The sequence below is a fragment of the Podarcis muralis genome, chromosome 8 (assembly GCF_964188315.1).
Source record: "Podarcis muralis chromosome 8, rPodMur119.hap1.1, whole genome shotgun sequence".
NCBI classification, from domain to species: domain Eukaryota; kingdom Metazoa; phylum Chordata; class Lepidosauria; order Squamata; family Lacertidae; genus Podarcis; species Podarcis muralis.
Genome location: NC_135662.1, coordinates 16,029,302 through 16,044,984, shown reverse-complemented (window position 1 = coordinate 16,044,984; position 15,683 = coordinate 16,029,302). Strand labels below are relative to the sequence as shown.

General features: G+C 46.4%; 1 protein-coding gene across 1 annotated transcript in view; it reads left to right on the top strand.

Annotated features, from left to right (window-relative positions):
- The first annotated feature begins 490 nt into the window (after positions 1-490).
- Positions 491-15,683, top strand: part of COLEC10 (collectin subfamily member 10) — a 28,681-nt gene continuing 13,488 nt past the window's right edge. Inside the window, exons 1-3 of the mRNA XM_028736241.2 lie at positions 491-814; positions 10,046-10,117; positions 14,908-14,979. Coding sequence (XP_028592074.1) covers positions 676-814; positions 10,046-10,117; positions 14,908-14,979 — 283 coding nt within the window. The 5' untranslated portion in view covers positions 491-675. The remainder of the gene's footprint in view (positions 815-10,045; positions 10,118-14,907; positions 14,980-15,683) is intronic.

The window sequence follows — 15,683 nt, the reverse complement described above, 5'->3', positions numbered from 1 at the left end:
CTCACATTCTATGCACAGATGTGGCAGAATGGCAATGGGACTTCCACTGCACTTGAGAGGCACAGGTCACCTTAGCAGGCAATGGCATAGGCAGCTCTGTCCTTCAACACCTCATTCTGCTCCCTGACTCCCCAGCATCCTTTTTTCTGAAGTGCCCTTGTCTCTCTCCGTCCAATGGTAGAGACGGCCGTGTCAGCCTTAGAGTGCAAGGTGTGTTTACACATCCTGGAGTCCCATTATCTCCAACAGGGATTACTCTCCAGGCAGTGTCTTTAGAATGGCTGCCTTAATGCCTTTTCTATTATATTTCTCTGAGGAACATAAGAAATCAGCTCTCAGATTCCAGCAGGCAAATACAGAGGCCGGCTTGTGCATTCAAGACATCTCCTCCGGCCAGTGCACTTAATTATTTCACAGCCAAGAGATAAACTTTAATAAACAACTGTCACTGCTGCATAAATATATTGCACAGTGTATGCTAACACACACACACAGACAGACACACACACACCCCACACACAGGGCCTCTTGATGGTCTTTCTCTATTTAGCTCTAATCAAGCGGGATCTTCAATTGAGCTTGCTTTCCAGAGTTATATGGGAAATCTTATTTTAGCAATTATTAAGGCTGGAACGAGGAAGGGCATTTCCTGTGGAGCTGAACGGCGCAAGCAGCATGAAGAACCAACTTTGGAAACACGAAACCTCCCTGTTGCTTTTTCTTGTCCTCCTAGCGCAGATTTTTGGTTTGGATGACGACAACCGGTCAGCGACGGAGATCTGTTCCACTCATACCATTCTACCAGGTCCGAAAGGTGAGCCTTCTGTGTGCTAAACATCTTTGCTGTTGCTGAAGAGACACAGTAGTGTGTGCTTCAGGGGAAACCAACACACTGCTTATGATTCTCCCCCCAGCTCTTGTGTCACATAGGATTGGGGAAGGAAGGTTGCCAACTTTTTGGCTGCTTCTGCAACTGTGCCTTTAAGAGCAGAAGACCTTGCAGGCTTCTGCAGCTAATCATGGTGAGAGCTTATATTTTTTTTGCTGCATCAGATTTGGTGCCGCTGAAGGTCCAAGCTCAGGCATTTTGCTAGTCAGTTGGCAATCCTTCACAGAGCAGGCGGGAAACTTAATTGCATTTTAATCTGATAGACAATGCCTGTTGTGGAAGAATAATTCAAATGTCAGTTGTACAATGCTTAATCAGTGTTTCATTATGTAAACCAGGGGTGGGAAGCAGGTGGCCCTCCAGTCTTGTTCTGTTTTCTCGCTCGACTACAACTCCCATCATCTCAGATTACTGGTCCTGCTAGCTGGGGCTGATGGGAGTTGGAGTCCAGCAATATCTGGAGGGACAACAGTTCCCCATCCCTGATCTAAGCATCTGGTTGGGGAAAAGTAAAGTACTGTAAATTATAATGGAGCAGAAGAAATATGTAGTGTTTGTTTGGGTTATAAAGGGTTAAGCACCTCCCCGCCCCCTGTAGTTGGAAATATTTTAACTTGAATTAACGCCAGGGCTATGCCCCTGGTTTGAGGAGCAGTTACTCAGTTTGTGGTGTGCTGCAAAACATGGGATTTTTGCTGCAAAACTGTTGGCACTGGTTTGGAGTGATTTGGACACTGATGGTGTTAACTACAAACCCTGTGTTTGATGTATCAATTACAGTGGTACCTCGGATTAAGTACTTAATTCGTTCCGGAGGTCTGTACTTAACCTGAAACTGTTCTTAACCTGAAGCACCACTTTAGCTAATGGGGCCTCCCGCTGCCGCCGCGCCACTGGAGCACGATTTCTGTTCTCATCCTGAAGCAAAGTTCTTAACCTGAAGCACTATTTCTGGGTTAGCGGAGTCTGTAACCTGAAGCGTATGTAACCTGAAGCGTATGTAACCCGAGGTACCACTGTACCCAGTTTGTGGGGTGCTGCAAAACATGGGTTTTTTCCTCTGCAAAACAACTGCAAAACTTGGGCACAGGTTTATAGGGGACCCGAAATTCTGGGGTCCGTATTTAATTATCCTGACAACCCAATTGGAGGAGAGAGTCAACTATTCTCTTTCCCACATTGCCTCAGTTCCCAGCAGTGTTCTATGATTATGATTTCATTTCCACCGTCTAAAAAAAGCTAGCGCAGCACAGTGGTGGCAGTGGCTGTTTGGTTAGCATATGAAACATTGAGGTTGGAAATCCCTGCCCAGTTACGCCGCTTGTTGGGGAACCCCATGAATCAGTCTGCCTCAGCTTGGACTACCTCACAAGGCTGTCGTGCGGATAAAAAAATAAGAGGGCAAAGACTGTGGGGCTCACTGTTTCCCCACAGGGCAGGGTTAGATCTGGGGTAGTTTTCAGTTGAACAACAAGAAGAGAAATTTCTGAATAGGAAGAGCAGTCCCAGAGATACACCAGCACAGCTTTGTCGTCTTGGCAAAGAAAGGACCATTCTGGGAATATGTCAGTATCAAAACCAAGTAGTGGGGTTTATGCAAGATCCTAATTCTGTTCAGCTCAGTCACATGACCTGGCAAATAGGGTGTTTTTACAGCCAAACTCTATTTTAAAGACTTGTTTTTGCTCTGAGAGGCTTGGAACTGCATAGCCAGCAGCAGTCTTGCTCCTGAATGGGGTTTGGATCTGGCACAACTTGCTTAACGCCAACTCCTCGTGAGTAGGAGCGCTCCCTTAGTCTGTCTCACTGTGATACACATGGAACCCTCATACTTTTGTTTATTTTTTTGCTTATTGAAACGCATTTTTAAACTGCTTCGCATTTTAAAACCCAGTAAGTGTATACATAAGGGACACGGGTGGCGCTGTGGGTTAAACCACAGAGCCTAGGACTTGCCAATCAGAAGGTCGGCGGTTCGAATCCCCATGACGGGGTGAGCTCCCGTTGCTCGGTCCCTGCTCCTGCCAACCTAGCAGTTCGAAAGCATGTCAAAGTGCAAGTAGATAAATAGGTACCGCTCTGGCTGGAAGGTAAACGGCGTTTCTGTGTGCTGCTCTGGTCAGCCAAAAGCGGCTTAGTCATGCTGGCCACATGACCCGGAAGCTGTACGCCAGCTCCCCCGGCCAATAAAGCGAGATGAGCACCGCAACCCCAGAGTCGGTCATGACTGGACCTAATGGTCAGGGGTCCCTTTACCCTTTACCTAAGTGTATACATAAATACAACATAAATGCAACCAAACAGTCTTGTAAACAATACCAAAACTAGAATTTCCTTCCCATTTCCTGTAAGTGCTCCAGGTTCCACACTGCCCCAAGAGGAGCGCAAGACCTCAGACGCTGAACAGCATCTTCCCCGCAAGTTTCTGATTGTAAGCTCCTAGGGCCTTTGCTTACGTTTTTATTCTGCAAAGCACCATGCAAGCTGCTAAACAAGGTGCACTTCCTCCTCAGTTCTGTGTGTTCACCCAGAAGTTACGGTTGTGATAAAAGTCGTGGGCTAAAAATACACTGCAAGGATTACTCAGGGCAGGCCTGATAATCTCAGTGGCCCACGCTGGCTTTAAAAGTCAGTCCTTGATAAGAGCAAATGGCTCAGGCTGCTGTCCTAAGCACACTAACCTGGGAGTCAGCAGCACTGAATCAAATAGGACTTGCTTCTGAGAAGATATGGTTGGAATTAAAAAGTGCCTAATAAAAAGGACTGATGAAACCCCTTGCTTAATAGATATTCAAGGCTGCCCCCAGGTGGCCATGAGAGATGCCTGTACTGCAGACCTTCATATCAACAGCCCTGTTTCAATATTAAATGTGCTACTCTCACTTCCTGCAGGCAAGAACAACCTTGGCCTCTGCAGCTTTTTCCCAGGCTCATACAATAATTGTGAAACGATTAAATTCTTTATCAAAGAAATAAAATGACCGAGACTCTAATAAGGTGGGTTCCCCTGGTTTGATGTGTCTTTTGTACATTAGCCATAAAGGAAGCTCGGGTATTTAATGCAGGTATGCTGCAGAGGACACGGGTGGCGCTGTGGGTTAAACCACAGAGCCTAGGACTTGCCGATCAGAAGGTTGGCGGTTCGAATCCCCGCAATGGGGTGAGCTCCCGTTGCTCAGTTCCTGCTCCTGCCAACCTAGCAGTTCGAAAGCACGTCAAAGTGCAAGTAGATAAATAGGTACCGCTCCGGCGGGAAGGTAAACGGTGTTTCCGTGCGCTGCTCTGGTTCGCCAGAAGCAGCTTAGTCATGCTGGCCACATGACCCGGAAGCTGTACACCGGCTCCCTCGGCCAATAAAGCGAGAAGAGATCAGCAACCCCAGAGTCAGCCAAGACTGGACCTAATGGTCAGGGGTCCCTTTACCTTTACCTTTGTGCTGCAGAGCACCTGAATAAAGTTTGCAGGCCACTGGTGGTCTGGTGACCTCCATTGTCTTGGCCTAGTTCTCAGGAATGCTATGAGCACGGAGAAATGAGTGAAGAGTTGTACTTCATCCACTGAGAAGTACTTGGGAGATTATTAACACGTTGAGGATCAAGCCAGAAAAGATCCATGTCTTGTTTTCACCTAAAAGCAGCTGCAGGAGGGTCGGTTAGCTCTTTCATCCCATCTTGCTTCCCTGATCTCACTCACCCTCAACTCCAAACTGTGGTTAGCCTCACATACAAGATTCCTTCATATGAACACACCAAGCTGCCTTGCATGGAGTCAAACTTTTGATACAGCTAGTTCAGTGTGCTCTCTGCTCTGCAAGCTAGCTGTTCCCCAAGGCCACAGGTAAACAGCCTTGCTTGTCTCTTGTTTCTTATTATTTATTGCACTTATACCCCACCCTTTTCTCCAGGGTCTATTGTGGACCGGGGTAAAAGGAGGGGACGCGGGTGGCACTGTGAGTTAAACCACAGAGCCTAGGACTTGCCAATCATAAGGTCGGTGGTTCGAATCCCCGTGACGGGATGAGCTCCCATTGCTCGGTCCCAGCTCCTGCCAACCTAGCAGTTTGAAAGCACGTCAAAGTGCAAGTAGATAAATAGGTACCACTCTGGCGGGAAGGTAAACAGCGATTCCATGCACTGCTCTGGTTTGCCAGAAGCGGGTTATTCATGCTGGCCACATGACCCGGAAGCTGTACGCCAGCTCCCTCGGCAATAAAGCAGATGAGTGCCACAACCCCAGGGTCCGCCACGACTGGACCTAATGGTCAGGGGTCCCTTTACCTTTAAAAGGGGTTCATCAGTTGTTTTTAGAAGACACCTGAAGGCAACCCTGTATAGGGAAGTTTTTAATGTTTGTTGTTTTATTCTGCTGTTATATAAGTTGAAAGCCACCCAGAGTGGCTGGGGCAACCCAGTCAGATGAGCGAAGTACAAGTAAAATAAAATCATCATCATCATCTAATGGAATAAACAATTGCCCATTGTGTGAAACAGGGTGCTGGAGAAGATGGGCTTTTGGTCTCACCCGGAAAGGCTTTTCTTACATTCATACGGCATCCTCAAAAGACTATAATCAATTTATTTCACAAGCCAGAGCCCCCTTTTGACAAATGCATGGCATCACCCAAAGCACAATCTCTTCCTCCATTTTTAATGGTGCCTCACGACTCATCGCAGCGTTGTCTGTAACGAACCAGCACAGCAACACGCCTAGACTGTGTTGAAGGAGTCGTGTTGTTGTTTCAAGCACTATCCAAACTTCAACATGCTGCGTCCTCGTCGAACTCTCCTGAGGATGTAGGAGAGGTGCGACTCCGGAAACATATTGAAGTAATTGCACGATGGGTTCACCGCATCGAAAAGAAAAGAATGGGTGACCTCAGCCAAGGTTGGCGGGCTTGTTGCTCAGAACTTCAAAGGAATCTGAATTGGGTCCTATGTGTTCAGTAACTGGAATGGAAGGCAATTTGAAGGGGAATAATGGGAGTTCACCCTGCAGCTATGTGGTGTGTTTTGGAACGCTCCCCTTTCATTATTTTGACAAATGTCAATTATAAACTCCTTGACATCAGTCAGTGCCTCCAAGCCCTGCTTCTTGTGGTCACCACTGCTGCTGCTGCTGACCATCGTCCAGACCTGATAGTGGCACTTGCACAGCTCTGCTTCTGGAAAAGGGCGAGCTCAGTCTGAAGCGGAGTTTGCCACGTTCTGAGCTCCCGGTTGGAAGTGCAGAAGGACCTCACCCCACATCCTCGAGGCTGGCCGGACTCTTGTTCCTGTGGTCTCTGTCATTACTCCCTTCTCTTCTGACCTATGTGTTCTCCGTGCTAAAAATAACGATTAAATAATATTTAATTAAAAATCTGAATTCTGTGCCAAATTCTGCAACGAGAAAATCCATGTTCTGCAACCTGCAGTGGAAGAGCATCTGGCTTGCACACACAAGGGCCCGGGTTCAATCTCTGGTATTGCTATGTAATAATAATAATAAATTATTTTTAAAAAATATTTGTACCCCGCCCTTCCCGGTTCAAAAACCTGGGCTCAGGGCGGCTAACAACAAATTCAAAACAATTGATGCAACAAAAAACAGCGTAAAATACAGCATAAAATGTGAATAACAATAAATTCAGAATTCAAAAATCACTTTAGGGGGGAAATCCATCCAGTAAACATTAGATGATCACCAGGGCTAGCTGGCTAAATTAGTCCTATTTGGGCCAGTGTAGAATTCACCAGGGGAGAATTAGCTGTGGGATCCCAGAGCGGCTAATCTTCATAAAAAGGGGAGGGGGAGGAAAGGAAGGGGAATAAAAGATCAGGCTAGTTTCAATTTGAAAGCCAGGCGGAATAGCTCTGTCTTACAGGCCCTGTGGAAGGAAGTTAAATCCTGCAGGACCCTGGTCTCATGGGACAGAGCATTCCACCAGGTCGGAGCCATCACTGCAAAGGCCCTGGCCCTGGTGGAGGATAATCTGACTTCCTTAGGGCCTGGGACCTCTAAACTATGATTATTCATGGACCTTAAGGTCCTCTGTGGTGCATACCAGGAGAGGCGGTCCCGTAAATACAAGGGCCCTAAGCCACAAAGGGCTTTAAAGATCAAAACCAGCACCTAGAGCGGGGAATATTCCTCAGTCTGAAACCCTGGAGAGTCTCTGCCAGGCAGTGTAGCCAACACCAGGCCAGATCAACCAACGCTCTGATAAGACAGCTTCTTAGTCATATTTTAATAACAGTTGTCTTGTAACAAGGATGCCTGTGAAATCAACTTTCTGAATCAAGAAAAAACAAAATCAGCTTCAGAGCCAAGTACAGGTTATTCTCAACTCTTTGACTACCCTTCCATGTGCCACCAGAATGGGACTTCCAGGCCACCTATGTTCTACAGATGATAGCTTGAGACCCTCTGGTGCAGGTGCAAGGCGCAGAAGTCCCACCCTCCCTGCACTTTATCTTCACAACAATCCTCTGAGGTTGGTAGGTTAGGCTGAGGGAGAAAGAGTGCAGGCCCAAAGTCACGCTGGTGATCTTTGTGGCTTCGGCCTGGGTCTCCCTCCAACTACAGAAGCCGCAAGAGTAATGAAGGCTAAGCTTTATTTTGGCTGAAGCACACATGCAAGTACAAGAATGTGGCCTCTCTCCACAGCTGATCTGTGCAGCCTCTGTGCCTTGGGTTGGCCAAAGGCATAAAGGCAACAGTACTCCCTCAATGTCGCTGTCCCTCCTGCCCCAGGAAATGGTATTCAGTAGCATACTAGTGTTGAGATGAGCGGGGTATGTGTGTGTGTGTGCCTCTTGGCAGTGCAGTTGCCCTCAGAAACCATTGGGATAATTTATTTAGTCTATTTATTTATTATTAATGTTGCAATACATATATGAGATCTTTACATAGTGATACATATACATTATATCCGTAAATTCACATTTTCACATTTCATTATGTACCAACATTTTATCCATTTCTTATTTCTTGCCCTGTGTCTTCCTTCCACCCGTGTGTGACTTCCTTGTTATTATTTTGTAACTTTATTAATGAGATTGTAATTTTGTATCTTAATAATTAAACGTTCAATTGTACATATCTGCTTAAAAAGGTAAAGGTAAAGGTACCCCTGCCCGTACGGGCCAGTCTTGACAGACTCTAGGGTTGTGCGCCCATCTCACTTAAGAGGCCGGGGGCCAGCGCTGTCCGGAGACACTTCCGGGTCACGTGGCCAGCGTGACAAAGCTGCATCTGGCGAGCCAGCGCAACACACGGAAATGCCGTTTGCCTTCCCGCCAGTAAGCGGTCCCTATTTATCTACTTGCACCCGGGGGTGCTTTCGAACTGCTAGGTTGGCAGGCCTAGCATATCTGCTTAGCTTAACTTAAAACTTAACTTTGTGAAATCAGTCTATGCATATCAATAAATTCAATGTTGTTACTTCTTCTGATTTCCAATTTTTTTGTAATCAATAACCTTGCGGTGGCTGTTGCATATAAAAAAATTCTCTTCATGTCTTTGGGGATGTCATTTGTTATAATTCCTAAAAGGAATGTTTCTAGCTTCTTACCAATTGTTGTTTGGAACATTTTTTCAGTTCCTCATGTATATTTTTATCACATCCCCACCAGATATAAGGATCACCATTTGGATAATTTATTATGCACCTGGAGAAATGGAGTTCTACTACTTTCCTGCTCCTACTTTTCTGCCAGCAAAGTGGGTGCAGACAGTAGCAGACCTACATTTGGGGGGCCCTGAAGCTTGAACTGTCATGTTGACTAGATGACCCTCGTGGTCCCTTCCAACTCCACAATTCTATGAGGACCCCTTCACAGCCAGCAACGAGTTCTGGGTAACCACTGTTATCTTCTTCAATGGGGTTGTTCCACGACAGATCGCCACACCTTTACAACATCTGTGCTACTGACTCTCAAGCTTTGGGAATGTTGAAATATGAAGGTAAAGGTAAAGGGAGCCCTGACCATTAGGTCCAGTCGTGGCCAACTCTGGGGTTGCGGCGCTCATCTCTCTTTACTGGCTGAGGGAGCTGGCGTGCAGCTTCCGGGTCATGTGGCCAGCATGACTAAGCCGCTTCTGGTGAACCAGAGCAGCGCACGGAAATGCTGTTTACCTTCACGCTGGAGTGGTACCTATTTATCTACTTGCACTTTGATGTGCTTTTGAACTGCTAGGTTGACAGGAGCTGGGACCGAGCAATGGGAGCTCACCTCATGGCGGGGATTTGAACCGCCGACCTTCTGATCGGCAAGTCCTAGGCTCTGTGATTTAACCCACAGTGCCGCCCGCATCCCTTTCTTGAAATATAGAAAAAGACAAAAATTAATCTCTCAATTCAATGTGACTCAAACTGGGTCTAGTGTTGTTGTTGGCATCTGTCGGTCTCGGGAGACAACGGAGGACTGTGCCTTTGAGGGTGAGGTCAAGCTATAGGCAGACTAAAGTCACTTATGGGCCCCCTCTGAGATCAGAGGCCCTAAAGCTTAAACTTTGTTAGGCTCATAACAGATCTACCCCTGGGTGGAGGATTTCAAGGAATAATTTTACACAGCTCTAGAAAAAGGAAATGGGTGAGTTCTGGACCAACAAAAGACACCACGAGAGGGCAGCAAGAGTCAACTCTTGGTACACCTTCAAACTCTGTGTTGAGAGAATGTTCTTTGGAGAGGATAGTTTTCCACGGACAAAAAAAATCAATTCAAGGTGGTCATAGTTTAGTCTTTTTTCTTTTGCTGACAATAACAACTTGGCTAACACACTGCCAGCAGGGTTGCCACCTCCTCTGTTTGCCCTGATCCTCTACCTTAAACCATAGCTGTCAACTTTCCCCACTTTTTAAGGGAAATTCCCTTATTCCGAATAGGATTCCTCGCAAGAAAAGGGAAAAGTTGGCAGCTATGCCTTAAACAGTATGCTGGCGTGCAAGAATTAAGACAGCACTCTAAGGCGTCTGATTGTTTCCTTTGCAGCTATGCCTTTACCTGTATCACACCTGACATCAGGTGAGGGGCAGGTGAGCAGGCCAGTGGTTCTCTGCAGTTTCTCCTTTCAAAATGAGGCCAGGATACTCTTTCCTAACCTACATTGTGACTTGTATCAGAGTGTCTGTTTTCTCCCTCTCTGCCCACTCACCCTGTGTGTTTGTTTTTGAAGGAGATGAAGGCAAAAAGGGAGACCAAGGAGAAATGGGCAAGCATGGGAAACTCGGCCCCACAGGATCCAAAGGTAAAGGTGTACGTGGTTATTTGCTGTGCCCTGGAAATGTCTTGGGCCCCCTCCACCTTCCCATATTCATCCCGTCTTTGGAATGCTCTCGCAAGTGCTCAGTAATGCCTCTGGATTAATGGGAAAAAGAATAAGCTCTGACCCTGCAATCATCATCTGAGGCCCTTTTCTGTGTGCATTAGGATGCAACTTCAGAACAGGACTTTTCAGCGGTGGCTCCCTGCTTGTGGAATGCTCTCCCCAAACCTGGCGCCATCGTTGCTGTTGTTATGCACCATCAAAAACATTTCTTTTACACCAGCCATTTGGCTTTTAATTCTCTGTGGCCTCCTTCAGTGGGTGAGATGCTCAAATTCAGCACCAAAAGCAAGCCCTGATTTGTAGAGGAACAATCAAGCACACTTTAAGCCTCCCAGATGTTTCACCTGCAGCCATGACTGCCCCACATCTGATGTCAGTTTGGTGTGGGGCAGGTGGGCTGGGTTTGTGGAGAACAGCCTCATGGGCCAAACTGAATGGGCCCACTGAGACTTGAGAGCAGCCTTCACCGTCCTGGTGCCTTCCATTGGCATCGTGTGGGCAGGGCCACAGGGGTGCAAAATTCTTAGGGGTGCAAAATTTCAAAAGGAAAAAAGAAGAGGGAAAATAGTATTTAAAAAAATAGCGCACCCTCCGCCTCACACAGTAAACCTCCCAATATTTGTGTGGGTGGACTGAGGAATGGATTTGGGTGACAGCCAGTTGCTAGGACGCCCTCTGCAGGTCTTTAGAAAGATACCCACTCCTGACCAACCTCCCCCCCTCCATCTCTCTGGTGTGCTTGACATTCATGGGTCACCGCGACTGCCACTCGGGTAGGTTGCCAAGCTATTGACACTTCCTTCCAGCCTATCAGCAGGCAGCACCGAAGAGCCCCGCCCTGCTCTGTCACCCCCTTGCCAGCTGGTGCTGCTGGCAGTGCCAGCGACAACATGGAATAGGAGGAGAAGTTTGTGCCAAGGGAGAATGAGCGTCCCTGCCACACCAGAATATCTGCAAAGGGAAGCTGATTCTGGCTCTGTAGAGGAAGCAGTTGATCTCTGGGGGAGCAATACTCGTCTTGCCCTGGACTCTGGCAATCCATGCTACACCACTGGGCCAACAACATCTGAAGGACACCAGGATGAGGAAGCAGCTTGTTTAGAGGAAGCAGCTGGCCACATGTTGGGATGCCCCACGGGGGATACAGAAAGGGAGCACCCATCAAATACATTACGTATCATGGTGTGGGGAGGAGGTGCCACAGTTTGAGCTATAAGGAAGTTGGATAAAATAGGGCAAAGGGTGATCAAAGAACTTAAGGTGCTAAACAAGCCATTTATTGTACCAATGGCCCCCATGCCAGCTCTGTAGACTGGCTGTGGACTTCAGCGTAAAATTTCGCAGCAAAATTGCTTCATACTTCAGACAGCTAGTTGGGCGCAAATAATGGCCGTATAAATTCTGTCCACACATTTATAATGGCCTAAACGCTTCAGGTTTTTGATCAATAAGATTTTATGACCGAAATACGTTCAATACGCACCTATAATAAAACACTCTCTGGTGCGACGCTGCTTCATATTGCAAAAATGGGATTTGACGTGGGGGTGGGGGGGAGATAGGCTGCCTCCCATACACATTTATTGGCTCTTAAAAGAACCTAAATTGCCGCCTCTACAAAAACAGGGCTGCTCCATTTATTCACGTGGTTTGAAGCTTTAGGAGATGCTGAAGGAAGACGCTGGGACATTCCTCTCATGTGTTGTGAAATTGTTTGGAGCCAAACTAAGGCCCCATCTGCACTATATGTTTAAAGCAGTATCATACTGCTCTTAAACAGTCTTGTCTTCCCCCAAAGAATTCTGGGAACTGTAGTTTGTTAAAGGGGCTGAGAGTTGTGGGGAGACCCCTATCTCCCCCCTTCCCCCCGCCCCACAGAGCAATAGTTCCCAGAGTGATTTAGCAATCAATCCCTCCTCTCAGGAAACACTGGGAATTTTGAAGGGGGGGGGGTAGAGATCTAACAGCTCCCAGCACCCTGAACAAACTACAGTTCCCAGGATTCTTTTTTTTTAAATGATATTTATTACTTTTCAAACAATTTCAACACAACATTACACAAAAAGAGAAAAAAGAAAAAAGAACAACGCAAGTACAATACAAAACACTACATACAAAACAAAACAAAACAAAACAAACAAAAACAATTTAAAATCACCTCAAACATTTTCAATATCCTATCTTTCATTCGCTTATTTCCATTGACCTCCTCGCACCTCCCTTTTTGTATTCCACTTCTATTTATTATTTCAGCAATTCCTTTCCATCTTCCTCTGTTTTCTATCCTATAATTATCTTAACACATTCTTACCTTATTTTTTCCTTTAATTTTCTATTAATCTATTTATACTTAAATCCTTATAACATTTCTACTAAAGCCATATAACTTCATTCCAACATTCTTCTAACATTCATTAATTTTACCATATTTCTATAAATAGTCTTTAAACTTTTTCCAGTCTTCTTCCCCTGACTCTTCTCCCTGGTCTCGGATCTTGCCAGTCCTTTCCGCCAATTCCATATAGTCCATCAACTTCATCTGCCATTTCTCCAGCACTTCAGTTCCCAGGATTCTTGCAGGGGTGGAGCCATGCCTGTTTAAAGTGGCATGATACTGCTTTAAAGTACAGTGGTCCCTCGGGTTAAGAACTTAATTCGTTCCTTAGGTCCGTTCTTTACCTGAAACTGTTCTTAACCTGAGGTACCACTTTAGCTAATGGGGCCTCCTGCTGCCGCCGCACGATTTCTGTTCTCATCCTGAAGCAAAGTTCTTAATGCAAGGTAATATTTATGGGTTAGCGGAGTCTGTAACCTGAAGCGTCTGTAACCTGAAGCGCCTGTAACCTGAGGTACCACTGTACGGTGCACATGGGGTCTAAAGTACTGTATCCTTCACTCTATAAGACGCACCAGACCATAGTTTTTGGAGGAGGAAAACAAGAAAAAAAATATTCTGAATCTCAGAAGCCAGAACAACAAGAGGGATCGCTGCTCAGCGAAAGCAGCGATCCCTCTTGTTGTTCTGGCTTCTGTGATAGCTGCGCAGCCTGCATTCACTCCATAAGACGCACACACATTTCCCCATTACTTTTTAATTAATTTTATAATGAATGATTTTAGAGTGTTGTTTATGCTGTACTTTTGTACTGTTTTATTGTTGTTAGCCGCCCTGAGCCCGGCTTCGGCTGGGGAGGGCGGGATATAAATAAAATTTATTATTATTATTATTATTATTAGGAGGGAAAAAGTCTTATAGAGCAAAAAATATGGTATATTTTAAAAAGACATAGAGCTGCCATGGAGGGGGGCAACCATCCCTGCATTAAGGTGTCCCTTTCCCCCTCCATACATGAACAGAAACACAGCCATCCTTTGAAATTCACACTTATCCAGTTTTTGCAAAGGGTGGCACAAGACTCTCTTAATTTCAGTGGGGCTTGCTTCCGAGGAGACATGAATAACAGTCTTCCCAACTTGGTGTCACCAAGATGCTTTTTAGACTAACAATGCCATCCATCAACCTTGGCCATTGGCAATGCTCCTTTTAAACACACATACACACACACACGAGGGACGCAGGTGGCGCTGTGGGTAAAAGCCTCAGCGCCTAGGGCTTGCCGATCGAAACGTCGGCGGTTCGAATCCCCACGGCGGGGTGCGCTCCCGTTGTTCGGTCCCAGCGCCTGCCAACCTAGCAGTTCGAAAGCACCCCCGGGTGCAAGTAGATAAATAGGGACCGCTTACTAGCGGGAAGGTAAACGGCGTTTCCGTGTGCGGCTCTGGCTCGCCAGAGCAGCGATGTCACGCTGGCCACGTGACCCGGAAGTGTCTCCGGACAGCGCTGGCCCCCGGCCTCTTGAGTGAGATGGGCGCACAACCCTAGAGTCTGGCAAGACTGGCCCGTACGGGCAGGGGTACCTTTACCTTTTTACACACACACACACAACCTGAGCATCATCATTATGGCAAGCACATTGCTGGTAATCAGTAAGCGCCGAGAATTACATTCCTAAAGGGGCTTGTGGATTAAGACTGTCACATTCTGGTTTCAGCATCGTCCTTAAAAAAAAAAAAAAAAAAAGCTTTATGAAACAAAAACATAACAAAACCAAAAAAAAGATGCCTCCAGGCTCCTCAACTGGGAACTTTTAGTTTGGCAAATAAGCTTTGAAATTTCATACTGTTTCTTCTGCAAGAGTGCCAGCGGCGGGTGCGCAGAGCCATCTGCTGCCAGTCGGCTCAGAACCTCCAGTGCCGGTGAATCAAAGACAGTCCCTCTGTTGGATTGGGCTCTCAGAGCATATGGGAAACCTACTGTTTGGCTGGGAAACAAGGGAAAGCATGAATGTTCACAGCTTCAGCTCTACAGATGGCTACAGCGTCATGGCTGAAGCCTTGGCTTGCTGGAGGAAACTAAATGTCCCCACTTCTTAAAACAAGAACAACAGTGTTGTTGTTGTTGTTGTTGTTGCCACCACCACTCCTTAAAGGGTCTCTGAGCGACAATCAGAAATGTAACAAGGGAAATCTTTCCCATCACTGCACTGGGGAAAGATTTGCCCTGTGGAATTTCTGCCTGTCACACGGCTATTAACAAGAACAGCAGTCCTCTCGGAAGAAGGGGGTAGGGTCATCTAGTTACATAAGGTCATATGAAAATGGCTTGAGAATGAATAAAACGGGAACTTGTCGCTTTATTTCCTTCGCAGGAGACAAAGGAGCGGTTGGCGATATCGGAGACCAAGGGATCATGGGTAAAATTGGACCGATTGGCAGAAAGGGTAGGTTTGCCTTTCATACTTTTGGAATGTGTTGTGATGGCACAGAGCAAAATGTGGAACATCTGCTATTTACGCTTCCCAAATTAAACAGATGGCTTTTATTGCCAAAGAAAAAAAGAAAGTCGTGAATTACATTAGGTCTTATGCCTTCAACCCATGACTGGCAGAGTAGAAGACCTGAGATTTACCAGGGTTGCCTAAAAGTTTTCGAAAATACATCTGATATGATTTATTCATTTCTTTGGAATTTCTATGCAATGGTCAAGCACACAGTGACCATTCATGACACCAGTGATTGACAATAACACACCCTTTGCGTGTTCAGACCCAGAAACCTCCCCCCTAAATAAATTCACACTTGACTCAAAATTTTGGTTTGGTTTTTGGCAGAATTTAGGCCACAACTTTATTGATTAGAGAAAGTGACTGGTTGCATAGGCTCTGGTTCGACTAACTCCCTGCCATGCAGGTAGCGCTGACCCAGGGCACCAGCATAGGTCAGCCAAGGGTGAACAGCAGGATAAGCAGAAAGCCGGGCACAGAATAACTCTGCCACCCAAATGTCCCCTGGACTCAGGCACGGGCACAACCCCCTCACAGGGGTTGACCAAACTATCGAGTCCCTGAATTCCTTTAACAGAATACCCTTCACATACGGATGGCGAGAGCGTTCTCCCATCCCTATCACCTGAACCAGAGCCTAT